General features: G+C 39.4%; 1 protein-coding gene across 7 annotated transcripts in view; it reads right to left on the bottom strand.

Moving 5' to 3' along the window:
* Positions 1-3,137: 3,137 nt before the first annotated feature.
* Positions 3,138-17,481, bottom strand: part of USP28 (ubiquitin specific peptidase 28) — a 64,565-nt gene continuing 50,221 nt past the window's right edge. For 2 of the 7 annotated variants that reach the window (XM_076002522.1, XM_076002521.1), the window contains exons 16-26: positions 16,969-17,197; positions 14,008-14,199; positions 12,887-13,026; positions 12,540-12,725; positions 11,433-11,528; positions 10,257-10,435; positions 10,068-10,146; positions 8,877-8,956; positions 8,160-8,283; positions 6,477-6,672; positions 3,138-4,349 (exon numbers count right to left, since the gene is read on the bottom strand). In XM_076002522.1, coding sequence (XP_075858637.1) covers positions 4,174-4,349; positions 6,477-6,672; positions 8,160-8,283; positions 8,877-8,956; positions 10,068-10,146; positions 10,257-10,435; positions 11,433-11,528; positions 12,540-12,725; positions 12,887-13,026; positions 14,008-14,199; positions 16,969-17,197 — 1,677 coding nt within the window. In that variant the 3' untranslated portion in view covers positions 3,138-4,173. Of the gene's footprint in view, positions 4,350-6,476; positions 6,710-8,159; positions 8,284-8,876; positions 8,957-10,067; positions 10,147-10,256; positions 10,436-11,432; positions 11,529-12,539; positions 12,726-12,886; positions 13,027-14,007; positions 14,200-16,968; positions 17,198-17,481 lie in introns of those variants that run through there. The other 5 variants (XM_076002524.1, XM_076002523.1, XM_076002527.1 and 2 more) reach the window with 3 other exon arrangements.

The raw sequence follows: 17,481 nt of genomic DNA on the forward strand, positions 1-17,481 counted from the left end.
CCAGCTCATTTCTATTTTTAGTAGAGACAGGGTCTCGCTTTTGCTCAGGCTGGTTTCCATCCACCCGCCTCCACCTCCTATATTAGCCAGGCACAGTGGCGCATGCCTGTAGTCCCAGCTGCTCAGGAGGCTGAGGCAGGAGGATTGCTGGAGCACAGGAGTTTGAGGTTGCTGTGAGCTAGGCTGATGCCATGGCACTGTAGCCCAGGCAACAGAGTGAGACTCTCTCTCAAAAGAAAAAAAAAAAAAGAGGAAGTAACCAAAAAAATCTGAAAACTCTATATATACGAAGAAAACTAAATCTATAACTAAAAGCATTCCCATAAAAGACACAAACAACAATGATAGCAATTCCAGGCTCAGATGGCTTCAATGATGAATTCTTCCAAACATTAAGAAAAAATAACCCTATTTTATCCAAACTATTCCAGAGCATAGAAAACAAGTCATTCAATAAAGCCAGAATAATCTCGATACCAAAACTTTGATAAGCACATAAGAAATAAAAATGAAAGGCCAATCTCTCTCATGAATATACATGCAAAAATCCTAAACAAATTATGAAAATAATTCAACCACATATAAAAAATATGATCAAATTCAGTTTATTCTGACAATGCATGATATATTTAACATTTGAAATCAATAAATATAATTTACACATTAACAGAATAAAGAAAAAGACCTATGTAATCATTTCAATATACATAAAAACAGTAAAATTCAAGTTAAAAAAACTCTTAGCAAACTAGAAGAGATCTTTTTTATGTAATAAGTAGAATTTACAATAAACCTACAGCATACTTAGTGGTGAAATACTAAAAACTTTCCTTCCTGACATCAGGGGCAAAGATATCCAAGTATCACCACATCTTTTCAGCATTGTACCAATGGTCCTAGTGTGATCAGGCAAGAAAAATGAGTAAAGGTTGTAAAGAATCAAAATAAAGGATTAAAAGTCATTCACAGATAATATAATTGTGCATATAGATAATCTTAAAAAATATACAGATAGGCCGGGCGCGGTAGCTCACGCCTGTAATCCTAGCACTCTGGGAGGCCGAGGCAGGTGGATCCTTTGAGCTCAGGAGTTTGAGATCAGCCTGAGCAAGAGTGAGACTCTGTCTCTACTAAAAAAATAGAAAGAAATTGGCTGGACAGGTCATATGATGAAAATACAATAAACCGAGCAGTGAAGATGAATAAATGAACAACTATGTGAGCTCTGGCATAATTAATTCCTCCTTCTAGCCTATCCTTGCTATATCCTCAGCTCTCCATTCAATCCTGCCTCTTGTTCATTAATTTATTTAAATAGTTTTGCTGTATATATCTACCTCATACTTTCTTAAAGTGGATAGGGTAAAAAGGAATTTATATACCTCCCAGTTCTTAAAGGAGCTAACAAGTCCAAACAAAATAAGAATTCCAATTCCAGTTAAACATGCAAAGTCTAAACACAGTCTCAAAGGGGTTTAGGCTGAGGTGCTCAAACTCTTGAAACATTCTGGTTAAGGGTCACATAGGTTTCTTGTTGCCTTCCTTCCCACATCCTTATTCTTCTCAACCATTTAAAAAGGTAAAAACCATTCTTAGCCTGAAGGCTGTAAAAAACAAAACAAAACAAAACAAAACAAAGATCTAAGACCCTAGTTTGTGGAGTGTAAGAAACCAGGCTGTCCCTAAAGGCAGCCACCTAAAATGAGGGGGGTGGGGAAAATTAGTTCTCAGCACTCCCCCTGGTGGTCTGAGTGGATCCAAAGACACTACAGAAGTCCACCTGTTCCTTTCTTGGTCAAGTGAAGATTCCCAAGAGCCTACCAGGAAATAAATGGAGGAGACACAAAACAATACATTTTACAAGACTACCAAGGACAGTTGAGCAGTACTTAAAAGCATAGGCTATGAAGTCAGACACACCAAAGTTAGTGTCCTGGTTCCACAATTTAAAGAGATCTATGACTCTGGATGAACCACAGTTCCTATCATCATCCCAGAGTTGTGAAATGAAATGAAATTACATAACTGAAGCACTATGTACACAACTCAATGAAAAGGAATAAGTGAAAGGCAGATGATGGTACATAGAATTTTAAACAGTAAAAGGTAATCAATGGGTTAGAAAACTGATCAACTTCCCATGAAACAAATCTTTGCAATGAGCTTTTAAAACAAAAAAAGCAGGTCAGGCAAGGTGGCTCACGACTATAATCCTAGCACTCTGGAGAGGCTGAGGTGATCGCTCAAGGTCGGGAGTTCAAAACCAGCCTGAGCAAGAATGAGACTCTGTCTCTACTAAAAATAGAAAGAAATTAATTAGACAACTAAAAACACACATAGAAAAATTAGCCAGGCATAGTGGTGCATGCCTGTAGTCCCAGCTACTCAGGAGGCTGAGGCAGAAGGATTGCTTGAGCCCAGGAGTTTGAGGTTGCTGTGAGCTAGGCTGACACCATGGCACTCTAGCCTGGGCAACCAAGTGAGACTCTGTGTCAAAAACAAAACAAAACAAAAAACACAAAAGTACCTCTGAATGCCTATGAAAGATGACCTACTATTAATTTAACCAACATACAATTTGACCCTGAACAATATGGGTTTGAAATGCATGGGTCTCCTTACACGAGGAATTTTGTTTTTCCCAACAAAACACAGATTGAAAATACAATATTTGCAGGATGTGAAACCTGAGCATAGGGAGAGTTGACTTTTCCTATGTGTGGGTGCTGCAGAGCCAACTTTGGGACCTGAGCATGCACAGATTTTGGTATGCATGGGGGTCCTGGAACCCATCCTCCACAAATACCATGGAAAAACTGTACAAGAAATTGAGTTTTTAAAAAATCACTTTTTTCACATTCCAAAATTTGAAAATTAAAAAGTTGACACACTTACCTGCAATGCATATAGCAAATGAGATGAAAAGGTATCAGTCACCACTAGGTGCTGCTCAAGAGTTGACTGTTGCCTGCTATTTCAAACACTGGTACCCCTATCCCATCAAGTTTCTCAATGCTTTCATCTGCTTTTTTCTTTTAAAGAACAAAAATTGAAACAAGACAAAATGCTTCCTGAGTCCACCCATTTCCAAAATGAAAAATATATATTTAAACAAAGTCCACACTGTATACCAAAGGTAAAACAAATATTTTTATTGCACATTTATAAAATCTGCATAGTTGTATCAAGTATCAAGTGTCCTTCCCTCCCACAATTCCACCATTAATCTTAAAATCTGTTTAAAATACAATATCCAATTGAGAGCCTTTTAAAAATGGTCAACAGGGAATATCTTTCTCTCTACATATACATATAGTTTTTTTCTTTTTACAAATCCACATCCCATATTTTTTAAGAGCAAAAAACGGGTGGGGGATTAAAATCGTCTTTTGGGCCAGCAGTAGCCTTAGAAACCTGTTTTTGACAATTTGGGGATATTAGAAAATTTTACCTACATGGCTAACAATTATTAACACACTATCTTTAGTCAAGTTTCACAATGCTATTCTGTCTGAAGTCCTCAACTGCTTTCCTTTCTTTCACTCAGGGCTGACTATGAGGTTTTCTGGTTTCTTTAAAAATACAAAGGAGAGAAGAAAGGAGAGGCAATTCTCTTGACTTTTCAGCATCTTATTGCCATGTGATCTTATATTCTACCCACATGTAAAAGGGCGAGGTTCATCAGCGACCCATTTTGTCATCTCCTGTCAAGAGCTAGGCAGAGTTTATATTCCTAATCTCTTGCAGTTAAGAATTTTTAAATGTCACCTGTATTTAATAAAGTAACTAGTAGCTATTCACCTGGTTCAGGTTCTGATGAATCACTCTTCTATTCTGCTGTCAAAACTATTTATGCCTGAAGGATAATTTAAAAAGTGGCAAGAAGCTTAGAAAAGCCCTAGCCTTACTGTAGGTACAAAGGCATTTCAGGTCTTCTGGCGTAATTGAGTACCTCCATACACTGGTTCCTGCCTTTTCTAGTGAAATAGCTTTTATGATTCTGTACCTAAAAAGTGCAATTTTATTTTTCAATCCTTCTTTACACATGCAGCATGGCTGGGGTTGGAATCTGAGTCGTACTTGTCCATCTAATCCTTTCCCAAGGTGAGTACCATGACAACAGACTTCTGTGCAACAGGCCAGATCCCAGGATGAGCCTGAACATGTGGGGGCTTATTTCACTGTCACAGCTGAAACTCCTTGAATTGACTCCATGACAGCTGCAAATCGGCTACAAAGGTCGTACGGAGAATTGGGTCGAATAGTTGGAGGCTCCTTCAAGACAATGATTTCTGCAGAAGGATCTAGAAGCCTCGGTAGAAACTCCCCTAAGCACAGCTGCAGATTTTCTATGGAGGGAAAATGGATGGTTACATACTCAGGTAAACAGATCTCTAAGTAAAAACTAATAAGCCTGCAACTATACAGGAAGGCCTTTAAATAACTCCTTACCTAACCTCAAAAGTCAAAGCATTATGCTGGCCAGCTAACAATAAATGGTGATTCTTTTAGGCCAAACCAGGACCAAAGACCTACTTGCCAAAAAAGCTTTAGAACGTTTTAAATCATATGATGTTGGCGGAATAACACTATCTTTTCACTGCATTATGAACAGGTTTTCCAATCAATCATCCTTTTAAAATTTGAGAAAGTGGACTTAATACCCTGTACTAAAGGTATAAAAGAGCTATTTTCTTTCAAATTATTAAAATATACATGTGTCTCATGCCTGTAATCCTAACACTCTGGGAGGCTGAGGCGGAAAGATTGCTTTAGCTCAGGAGTTTGAGACCAGCCTAAGCAAGAGCTAGACTTTGTCTCCACTAAAAATTGAAAAAATTAGCTGGACGTGGTGCCATGCACCTGTAGTCCCAGCTACTCGAGAGGCTGAGGCAGAAGGATTACTTGAGCCCAGGAGTTTGAGGTTGCTGTGAGCTAGGCTGACACCATGGCACTCTAGCCCGGGCAACAAAGTGAGACTCTGTCTCAAAAAAAAAAAAAAAAAAATATATATATATATATATATGTGTGTGTGTGTTTGTGTGTGTGTATATATATACATATATATACACACGCACACGTATTACACACACATCATCTAAATAAAAACTGAAGATATTAAAATAGAATATGTAGCAACTAACTATTATAGCATTTTTCAATAAATACTATAAACTTGGATACTTCAGCAAGTCAATGAAATACCTTTACATCAATGAGAAACTAACAAAGAGGATTCATATCAGAATATACATCAACTTTTTAAGTCTACTGAACTCACCTAAAAATAACTAGTTTTAGGTTCCCTCCCGAAGATACTTTAGACAAACAAGGATATTCCATGTATTAATTTATTAATATTAAAGTCATCATAGTTAATATTTTTATGTTTGACAACTTTAAGCCACAAAAAATATTTAGTTAAGGCACCACTAGGTAATCATACTCTGCAGAAATAGATTTAGACTTTTTTCTGAGACACAGTCTCACTCTGTTGCCCAAGCTAGAGTACCGTGACATCTGCCTAGCTCACAGCAACCTCAAACTCCTGGGCTCAAGCAATCCTCCTGCCTCAGCCTCCTGAGTAGCTGGGACTACAAGCATGCACCACCATGCCTGGCTAATTTTTTCTATATATTTTTAGTTATCCAGCTAATTTCTTTCTATTTTTAATAGAGACGTAGTCTCGCTCTTGCTCAGGCTGGTCTCAAACTTCTGACCTTGGCCGGGCGTGGTGGCTCACGCCTGTAATCCTAGCTCTCTAGGAGGCTGAGGCGGACAGATTGCTCCGAGGTCAGGAGTTTGAAACCAGCCTGAGCAAGACCCCGTCTCTACTAAAATTAGAAAGAAATTAATTGACCAACTAAAAATATGTATACAAAAAATTAGCCAGGCATAGTGGCGCATGCCTGTAGTCCCAGCTACTCGGGAGGCTCAGGCAGGAGGATCGCTTAAGCCCAGGAGTTTGAGGTTTCTGTGAGCTAGGCTGATGCCACGGCACTCACTCTAGCCTGGGCAACAAAGTGAGACTCTGTCTAAAAAAAAAAAAAAAAAAACTTCTGACCTTGAGCAATCCTCCCACCTCAGCCTCCCAGAGTGCTAGGATTACAGGCATGAGCCACTGTGCCTGGGCTAGATTTAGATTTTTATTAATAATATAAAAGAATTCAGATTTTGGCAGATGACAGAGTAACAGAATCTGACATTCTTGGAGAAGAGTGATTTTTTTCCAAACTGGGCTTGTTGGTTGCTCATGGAGGTGCTTCAGCAACTATAGGGGAGGTTACCAGGGGATGTAACGAGGGGCAGAGGTACAGGCTCTCTCCGTTTCGGTGGAGGAGATCCACTTTTAACTCTCTTGTACGGAGAGGTTCTAATACCTTAAAAAGGTTTGGCAACTAGTGCTATAGAGAGACCACTGTAATTTCTAAAATTCTCAAAACCTTAGCATATTACTAGAAGTGCTAACAGCATACCTGCAATATCTTGCCCAAGGTAAGAGCACCAGTGGTTTCTCATGACCTCGATGGCATCCAGGTCATCCTTGGAAATGTCATTATTAATGATAAGGTGAATGCAGGGGATGATCAGCTCATTCATCACATTAATGCCTTCTGTTACAGAATGATCATCATTTGTCTCAAAGAGAGAAGCTGCTTTGGCATTCAGCTCCTACAGATAAAAGGCAGAGTGGGGGGAGGAGAAAAGTCTGAAAAAGATAAATATCTATTTAATAACAGTCTAAACAAGTGGTTCCCAAACTTATTGAAAGCAGCTGGGGATCTTTGAAAACTACCGATGCCTACCTCCCACTCCTGACATGCTGGTTCAATCAGTATGCAGGCAACCTGGGCAATGGGATTTTACAAAAGCTCCCAAAGTGATTCTAATGCAGCAAAGTTTGGGACCCACTGGCCTAAGCTTACAAGTCAAGGTCATGCTTAATGCCTGTTTCTATTTAAGACCTATTCAGTGGTTCTCAATCTCCCTTGAGCATCAGAATCACCTGTGCAAGACATGCCGATGCCCAGGTCCCTCGCAGGGATTCTGGCCTAACAGTCTAGGGAGGGGCTTGAACATCACTACTGTGTGAAAGCTCCCTAGGTGATTCCGATGCACATTGGGGGTGGGACCCCTCATAGAAAGAGTCTAAAGCCCTATTACTGCATTACTGTAGACGCTGAGAAGGATATTCAAAATGTCAATCTATTCAGTGATTTAAAATATAAAAGCATGGCTCTAATAAAATTCAGATCCATCAAATCTACATGGCCCCTTTCCCAGCTTCAAAGTGGCCCTGCCACACCTATAACTAATACAGAAATCAAAGCATAAATCAGAAAATGAAGCTCTTGAGATGAATACATTAATATGTCATGATTTAATCTCGTCCACTGGGTATGAGCAAGGCCAAGGTGCTGGTAGAAATGCTGGCCTGACTTCTGTGAAGGGCAAATGTGCTGGGTATCAGTGAAAACAAACACAGCACACCATGTGAAGGCAAGCCACTTCTTTACAATTGTCTGAAGGACAAACACCATATAAACCCTTGGGTACGAAAGGGGATATAGATCTGCCTCTCCATGTGGCTGCTAAATGCAAATTAGGCCAGGGTAGATTTAGTCTTCACTGGTACATGACAATGATGTTATCAGAACACCAGGAACGATGCTTACGGTTCGTATCTTTTTTAAAAAACTGGAGTCTCTCAGAAGTCACCTAAACTTACACCTGCTAGCTTAGCAGGGAGCACAGAAAAATACTACATTTATTCAATGTACATTTATTACATGCTTACTATGGGCCAGGCAAAGGAAATGGCTGAATAAGGATGTGTGCTCCAGGAACTCACAATCCAGCAGGGAAGCAATGTGATAAGAGCTATAGTGTAGGCATACATGAAGGGCACATAGAGGGGGATGAATGATTCTCATCTTGACTTCTATCAGGGAGTGAAGAAGAATGATATTCATCTAAAGTAACCGAAAAGAATCTGTTCCAATGTAAAACTGATTATGAGAGTTTGGGGGAAAAAAATCTAAAACCTGTTGGAAGTAATTATTTTGTTTTTAAAGTTGTATTTCTTCATGGTTTCAAGGAAGAGAGGTAAGCACACACACACAACACACAAATCTTAAGGCCTTACAAACAGTACAAACCAGAAGGCATTTTCTTCGGTATAAAGCAATCACGGATTCCTTGACGCCCCGGCGGGGCCCCTTCATCAACAGAGCCGCATTGCTCTGGTAGGCATACACCAGGTAGGAAAGTGCCTCTTGGTACCTTAGAAAAGGGGACATAAACAACAGCTGAGTGCCCTTTACCCAAAACCTACGGCTTAGACCTCACTTTTCCCCAACATAAGAATCTATTTGGCTGCAATTATGTAAAAGTCTTAAAGATAAGAGTTGGCAAGGAGAAAAACCTAAGGGTCAGAGACCAATGCCAATCTTCGATGAAATGGCCAAGCCACCTAAGGCAAATCAGGAAACTTCCCTGGGCCTCAGTTTTTCCCATCTCTAAACAAAAAGTGAACAAGATGCTCACTAGGGTCAGTTTTCCCCATTTCTAAACAAAAAGTAAACTAGATGCTCACTAGGGTCCAAGCCAACTCGAAAATTCGCTTTCTGAGTTCATCTTCATTTATCACAGAGAAAGTCTGGCACAGCATCTCTGTCTACTGATAAATCTCATTATGTGAAGGATGAAAAATGATGTGTGACATTGAGAGCAAAACTAAAACACTAGAAAGAGAAGAGGCACACTAGCGTATGTGACACGTAGGTTACAGCTATGACTCTTGGTGTTCCTAGATGGGCATCAATAAGTAAGTGTCCTCACCCATAATCTTGGTGAAACAAATAAGGCCAACATACTTTCCTTTCTGATAGAGCTCCAGGCCTGTTAGGAGATACACAGACACCTTTCGGAACAAACTATAATCTTCATGCCACTTCTGAAAAGGAATGACTATCATTAATGACTATGCTCATAATAAACTAGTGCTGCACTTTCCACCCAAGTTTTAAATTCAATACAAATATTTACTGAGCACATCTGGCCAGCCACAAAAACAAACATAAAAGCTTTCAGGAAAAAAACACATTCAACATTTAAAATAAAAGTCTACCACTGACCTTAATTTCAATGTTCTATTCCTTTCACTGAGGAACAGAAATATTTATTTAACATGAGCTTTAGAATTTATTATCTTAATTTCCAATAGCCATGTCAAAGTCATTCAGCTCTGGTTTAAATGAATGACCTCTCAAGTACTGATGAAACCATCAATGGGAAAGATGGAAGGACAAAGCTCTTCCAAGTCATGCCCAGTAAATGTGGTGGGTACACCTTACGTGGCACATAACATTGTTTTACATAAAATCTATTTTTTTTTTTTTTTTTTTTTTTGAGACAGAGTCTCGCTTTGTTGTCCAGGCTAGAGTGAGTGCCGTGGCGTCAGCCTAGCTCACAGCAACCTCAAACTCCTGGGCTCCAGTGATCCTTCTGCCTCAGCCTCCCGAGTAGCTGGGACTACAGGCATGCGCCACTATGCCCGGCTAATTTTTTTTTTTATATATATATATCAGTTGGCCAATTAATTTCTTTCTATTTATAGTAGAGACGGGGTCTCGCTCTTGCTCAGGCTGGTTTTGAACTCCTGACCTTGAGCAATCCGCCCGCCTCGGCCTCCCACATAAAATCTATCTTTTAAAAAAAATTTATAATTATGTATATATTTTAATGCATATTTTAACAACTGTATCATTTAAAACAAATCAAACCATGATTTCAAGAATTATATGGCCTAGGACAAAGCTAAAGTAGGTTTTTAAGGGAAATGAAATGTTGATGCATTCAACAGAAGAATGAAAATAAAGAGGCCTGCTATTCTGAGAGTCAGAAAGATCATTTATCCATTCTTTCCCAGATTTTTTTTTGGGGGGGGGCAGGGAGAGGTGGGAGAACAAGTCAGTCTGTGATAGCACAAAATTGTTAATTTGGCCTCAGGTACCATTTGCCTAAGAAATTAGTTTTTGCTTTGTAGATTTCAAGAAAGACTTCACCTTGTACTCTTCCATATTCATGTCATCTGGACCAATTTCCTTCAGTTTAGCTTGAGCCACCTTCATAATGCTGATTGATCTGTGTGGGACAAAGGTCAGAAAGCAATGGAAGGGTACAGGCAAAATTCCCCATCAGACGACTTAGTCTAGCCAGACCCAGGGTGAGTCACCTGAGTATTCCCCTCTCACCTTTCATCATAGCTAAGATTTTTATCTGCAAACTGTTCCAGAAGGGTCCGTTCTACTACCCTTTTAGGTGCTTCATTTTGGAAAAAGTAGACAAGGACATGCTGAAGTCGAGGGTCGCTGTGAGAGGTGGGAGTCTCTTTGGCAAGCTGATAGAGCCTGGAGTATTCTTCGTGGAATGCCTATTGAAGGCAGAATCAACAGTTAGAAAAGAGTGCATTGTGGGCTTCTGCACGCAGAAATGGATGCCTAAGAGCTAGATGGTCTCATAACTCTCCAAGACGACTTCTAAAGAATTCTTATTGGAGGAACTACAAAGGCCAGCTTAAAGGAATCAATCTTTAAGTTGTCTGCATTTCATAAGGGATAAAAATCCTCTAGCATTCTGGCACCAAAAATATATTGTACTCATAAGAAACTCATTTTTCTCAAGAAATTTCCAGAAAAACAAATATTTTTTGTTTAGTTTTGTTTTTAAGAGATGAAGTCTGGCTATGTTCCAACTCCTAGGCTCAAGTGATCCTCTCATCTCAGCCTCCCCAGTAACTGCTTAAATACTTAGTTTTAATTGTTGTAAAAGGCATATTCTTGAGTCCCATTGACTTGGATTTTAAACATCCATACAAATGCAATTTTATTCAAGTATCTTAAATTGTATTGAAATACTTCAAAAGCATGGCCTATTTGTTTATATCATGGCCTCAAAACGACAAAGGCACAATCCACTCACAGTGTTAATAGATGCCTCCAAACAACAACAAAAATCCCTCTAGGCTAGGTGTACGGCACTGCCAACCAAGGCTGGGTTAGTGCCAAAAGAGAAGTGAACAGTACTACGGAACAGCTTGTTCACCAGTTGAATAGGAAAGGGAGTTTTATGTTTCATTTCAGGAGAAGACTCATTTTTTATTTTTATTTTTTTTTAAATAAAGAGATGGGGTCTTGCTCTGTCACCCAAGCAGGAGTGCAGTGGCCACTCACAGGTGTGATTATAGAGCACTGCAGCCTTGAACTCCTGGTCTCAAATCATCTTCCTGCCTCAGCCTCCTGAGGGGCTGGGACTACGTGTGTATGCCACAGAGCTTAGCTTTAATCCCATTTTCCCCCATCTTATAGAATTATTGCCCCAATATTATGATACGTGTGTTACAAGGATTAGAATTTTAAAAACAGAGATACCTTAATAAGCCCTGCTTCAGACCCATCTCGGTCAAAGGTCTGACGGGCTTTAGCTATGGCCAGGATGACCCCTTGCATGGCAGGGCTCAGCATCACCTACCACAAGAGGACACAAAACAGAGAGAAAGAAGAGAGAAGAAGGTTCAAAAGAAGACTGTATGAAACCAAGCTGAACAGAGGGCTGCAGGGAAGCACAGCAGTGTGCCCTGGGGCCAGCATCCAATGAAAGTCAAGCCTCACACACCCATTCCTAAGTGCATGCATGGCCTCTGTCCCTCCACATAATGGCCAGGTCTCACCCAAGACAAGCTATTCCTATACTATACGTTCTCTCGATTTTAGCAGGATGAAGAAAGATCCATGTCCAAAATTATCTCCAAAAGGGCACTGCTGAAGGATGAAGTTAAATGGCAGCTCTCAGAGGACAAGTGTCTGAGATTTTAGACAAATATTTTAGAATTGCTACTAGGATGAACAGTACATTTAAAATAGTCTGGAAACTACGGGCTATATAAGTATGACTCTATAAAATGAAAACCTTTCCATGATTTAAAAAAAAAAAAATACCCCACAGGAAAGAAAAGTCTGAGAGACAGGATTCATTACTATTTACATGCAGTGCAACTGAAAATGAAGCAGACAATGAATAATTTGGGATTCTACAGCAGCTTCTTCATAAAGCTTTAGAACTAAAATCCACAATATTAATCCACATTTGTTTTGCTCACTGGACAACTGAAAAATTTATATTTGGAGAAAAAACGGTGGACTAATATCAAAAACAAAGATTCTCTACTTAAAATTAGAAGGCAATTTTTTGGTCATAAATATCCAAAAAAGGAACTAAATGCTACCACTCTGAGTCATCTAGACTCTGTAGTGGCCCCCACAAGTACAAGCTTAGAGCAGTGTACAGTAGGAACATAAATACCTTTTAAGAATGGTAACTAAGGTCAAAACCAGATAGACCTCATTATCAATTATCTGTTTCAATAAGAAAAGATTAGCTATTTCTAGGCACATTTAAAAAAATGTATTAATCCAGTCACTTCAGAAGGAAATATAAGACTGACAACAAACAGCTAAATCCTGCACTCATCTCTGTACCTCCTCATCATATCCATCTGCATCAGATCTAACCAGAATCCTTCCCACACTGGGAATCTCGACTTCAGAGACCTCAGAATTAGGCTGGGTAGTAGACTCTGCATCATTAGCCTTTGGGGGCTGTTCTGACTGCTCTGCAAGGTTTGTTTCCTGGGGCATGGGCTTCTTGGGTTCAGCTTCCTTAAGCTGTGGTAGCAGAATGGGGAGAAGAGTAAGGAAAAACAGGAGAAATAAAGAGGGGTTGGTTAAATGCAGGAGAGACACAGAATAATAGAAATGTGAGAAAAATGGCAATGACTGGCTGAAAGCCCGGCCCTCCTGAATTTGAGTTTCTCGGTCATTCTCACCTCATTCAGTGCTGCTTCCACACCACTCTTCTCATAGGCACGGGCCGTGTTTGCAATGGCCTGGGCAGTCTGCTCCTTTACAATCACAGCATGCTCAGACGACAGGCATCGAACCCCGGGAGAGGGGGCTATTGAAGATTCTGGTGAAGAATGGTACAAAGGTATTAGCATCTGATGATAAACAGTCTAGAACACTGACAAAAGCAAGCTGGACGGATACACAATGCTTCTAACACAGCTTTTTAAAAAGCCTATGCAAATTTCTCTTAGAAACCAGTGACTACAAGAAATGGTAGCTACTTCAGAAAAAAAATCCATTGGTAATTCTACCAAATTTAATGTACCCCCAACTTTGTCAAATTTCTTTATGCCAAGAAGGCTTCCTATAAATAATCATCTGTTGTTAGGAAGATCACCTTTGGAGAACAGTTTTCACAAAGTCTATTAATCCTACCGTAGTTCCTCCTACAGCCTGGTAAATAAGTAGAACTATATACACATTGAATGTACAGATAGCTAGTCTTTCTAATTGTTATTTCTCATCAGAAATCACATTCTAAAGCCATAATCTATTCTTTCAGGTTGTGCCTGCCATACCAACTATATATGAAGACACAGGAAGGACGGGCGCGGTGGCTCACGCCTGTAATCCTAGCACTCTGGGAGACCGAGGTAGGCGGATTGCTCGAGGTCAGGAGTTCGAAGCCAGCCTGAGCAAGAGCGAGACCCCGTCTCTACTATAAATAGAAAGAAATTGGCCAACTAATATATATAGAAAAAATTAGCCGGGCATGGTGGCGCATGCCTGTAGTCCCAGCTACTTGGGAGGCTGAGGCAGGAGGATTGCTTGAGCCCAGGAGTTTGAGGTTGCTGTGAGCTAGGCTGATACCAGGGCACTCACTCTAGCCTGGGCAACAAAGTGAGACTCGTGTCTCAAAAAAAAAAAAAAAAAATATGAAGACACAGGAAGTATGTGTGTGTGTATCTGTGGGTATATATATAGGCACATACATACATCATGAAGACCGGCATCACTTTGTCAGTTGAAGTGTGCAGGGCTGGCTGGGGGACTGCAGCATGAATGTTACTAGATTGCTGGCATAAATGCCCTTCTCACATACCTTGTGATGTAGAGAAATCCTGTGAGGAAGAGTTGGTAGAAGATTCCATTTGAGGAATTTTACAAGACTGCTCTTCTTCCCACTCCTCTACTTCCTGCTCAAACCGCCAGTTATCTTCCTGAATGTAATGCTTCAGTTCCACTGACAGGGATTCCACTTCTGACATTTGATCTGATTCGTTAGGGGCTGCCTCTAGGAAAGACAGAATTAAATGGAGTACCATCCAGCAAAAGGTCGCTAGGAACCAAAATATCCTCTCTGGAAAGCAAGAAAGCAGGACATTTCATCTTTTTTCCTATTCTTAACTAAAAATATATACACACATAATCCACCACAAATCCATTTGAATATCCCTTATCCAAAAAGCTTGGAACCAGAAGTGTTTTGGACTTCAAATATTTTCAGACTTTGGAATATCATACTTATCAGCTGAGCATCCCAAATTCAAAATTCCAAAATCCAAAACCTGAAATACTCCAATGAGCATTCCCTTTGAGCATGATGTTGACACATACAAAGTTTTGGATTTTAAACATTTTGGATTTTGAGATTTGCGATGTTCAACCTGTACTGACAATATAAGGCCAACAGCGACAGCACATCAGTAAGAGCGCCTGACTTATTAGGTATATACTCATTAAACATCTGTTAAATGAACAAATGAATGAATGATACAGAGTTAAGCATTTGGAATAGTAGTCAGTCACTGTCAAGCACCAGATATACCAAACATTTCTCAGAAATATAGAAAATTATTAGATCCAATGGAAATTTTCAAACTGGTTTTATCAATTTAACTGCTGCACCTATTATTGATAAGAATGGTCATTTCAAGAAGGTTAGAGATGAATTTCAATACATTTATACTGTCTCAAGTTTCACACAATTAAGTGCTATCAGAAAGCAATTTGATACAAGGGTTAAATGGTCAATAACATAATAACTGGCTTTAATGGCAAGGATATCAAGGACATATTAAATATCATTTCTAATCTTCTGACCAAAACAATAAAAAAATCTATAGCAAAACAACATATTCAAATACTGATTGCCATTAACTAGCCTTTTCACTAAGCAAATGAGTTTCCACTTGCTTGTTTCTATAATATAAAATGAACCATGCATGCATTTAACAGGGTTCCCAAATACTACCAACGGCTAGTACAATCATTTGTACTGTAACTCCCACATGCAGCTATTCATGCCTGCATACCATAAATATATAATTTTGAAGATCAGTGACTGTGAAGTGATCATTCTCTCCATTCCCTATCCCCAGATCACATTAGCATGTCAGAAAGATAATTTGCTGCCTGGACAAAATGCCTTAATGTTTTCTTATTTGTGCAATGCAGTAAAGTTTGAATACTAAATGCAAAAGCCTTCTATTAACTGACATGTAAAAATGCTGGTCATAAGACCTCTCACAGAAGATGCAAAAGGAAGACAGAATAATATAAATTAAAAACAGCACAGAATTTGGAGTCAGAACTAGATTCAAATCTTGAGCCTGCCATTTTTATACTGACTGCATAGCTATGGAACCTCTTGGAGCCTGTTATGCAGCTAGGAAATGAAGATAGTAATTTCTACCCAGTTACCTCACTTTTAGAGTTATTAGAGAAATAAAGTTTGAAACCAAGGCCGGGCGCGGTGGCTCACGCCTGTAATCCTAGCTCTCTGGGAGGCCGAGGCGGGCGGATTGCTCGAGGTCAGGAGTTCGAAACCAGCCTGAGCAAGAGCGAGACCCCGTCTCTACTATAAATAGAAAGAAATTAATTGGCCAACTAATATATATATACAAAAAATTAGCCAGGCATGGTGGCGAATGCCTGTAGTCCCAGCTACTTGGGAGGCTGAGGCAGGAGGATTGCTTGAGCCAGGAGTTTGAGGTTGCTGTGAGCTAGACTGACGCCACGGCACTCACTCTAGCCTGGGCAATAAAGTGAGACTCTGTTCCAAAAAAAAATAAAAATAAAGTTTGAAACCATGCATGAAGGAGTAAAGTACCAATATAAATGATAACCATTATTGCTCTTAGCATTAGTAGTAGTAGTATGAGAAGTATGAAACTGTTCAGGCATATATACTTTTAAAATTTAGCTATTCTCCAGCAGGCACAAAAATGTGTATACAATGATGTTACCAAAACAGGAAAAAACTAGAGACAATTATAAATCTATCAAGGTTGAGCTAATGGCTCACACCTGTAATCCCAGAATTTTGGGAGGCTGAGGCAAGAGGACTGCTTGAGTCCTAGAGTTCAAGTCCACTCCAGACAACACAGTGAGACCCCAATCTCTACAAAAACTGTCAAAATTAGCCAGGTGTAGTACCACATGCCTGTGGCCTCAGGTACTGGGAAGGCAGGAGGCTCGGTTGAGCCCAGGAATTCCAGGTTGCAGTGAGCTATGATGGCACCACTACACTCTGGCCTGGGTCACAGAGTGAGGGCTTATCTCTTTAAAAAAAAAAAATCTATCAATGGGAGGCTTAAATTATATATATATAAAAAATTATAATACATATATATCCCACGTAATGAACTATTATGCAGTTATTAAAAAGAATGAGTAGGTTTTATTTATAAACATCTCTAAATGCTCAATTAAAAAGGTATAGAATTGAATGGAAAAACATCCCATTTGGGGGAAAAAAGAAGGGAGAGATACAGATAAATAAAAATCTAGCATACATACGCATAGAACATTTCTTGAAGACTACATAAGAAACCTAACAGTATATACTTGTTGAGGAGCAGGACCAGTGGTCAAGGATACAAGTAGGAAAGCAAACTTGTTTTTCCTTTTTAATCCCTTTTATACTGTTTATATTTTATATATGCATTATCACGTAATAATAGTATAGCTTGTATTTCTTTAAAAGAAGTACAATACTGTTTTCCTTCCCTGGGCAGAACAAATTTTCCCCAATTTCTGGGTTCTGCAAAGATATTTTTACCTGCATTGAAGTGGGGGAGTTTATCATTAATATACATCAGACAGTAGGCACTAACATTTCTCAGACCCCCATAGGAATCTCTTTCAAGTTCTTCCCAGGAAGATTCAGTAACAGAGATGTCATTGTACTTGAGCCAGATTTGCCGGGGTTGATTATAGATATAGGCCCAGTAGTGTCCAGCATTTGCTTGTCCTTCATGAACAAGAACTGCATGCAAGCGATAAGGCACCTGCAAATCAGAGAGTAACATCCTTAGTCAGGTTAAGTAAGGTAATCTGATAAAGTTTAGGTTATTACAAAATGACTATTTATATATGTGTTTAACATGGGGTTCGTATCAAAACATCCTATTAATTCAAGATGAACTAACAAAACACAGCCTTGGAATCTATCAGTTCTGTCTCAGTTCCCAAATCATTAAGACCAGACAGTTGAACTTGATGACCTCTCTGAAGACTCTTTCGACTCTAAACTCCCATGATTATAGATCTAAAACCAAAGATAACCTAAACC

This window comes from Microcebus murinus, chromosome 4 (genome assembly GCF_040939455.1).
Source record: "Microcebus murinus isolate Inina chromosome 4, M.murinus_Inina_mat1.0, whole genome shotgun sequence".
NCBI classification, from domain to species: Eukaryota; Metazoa; Chordata; class Mammalia; order Primates; family Cheirogaleidae; genus Microcebus; species Microcebus murinus.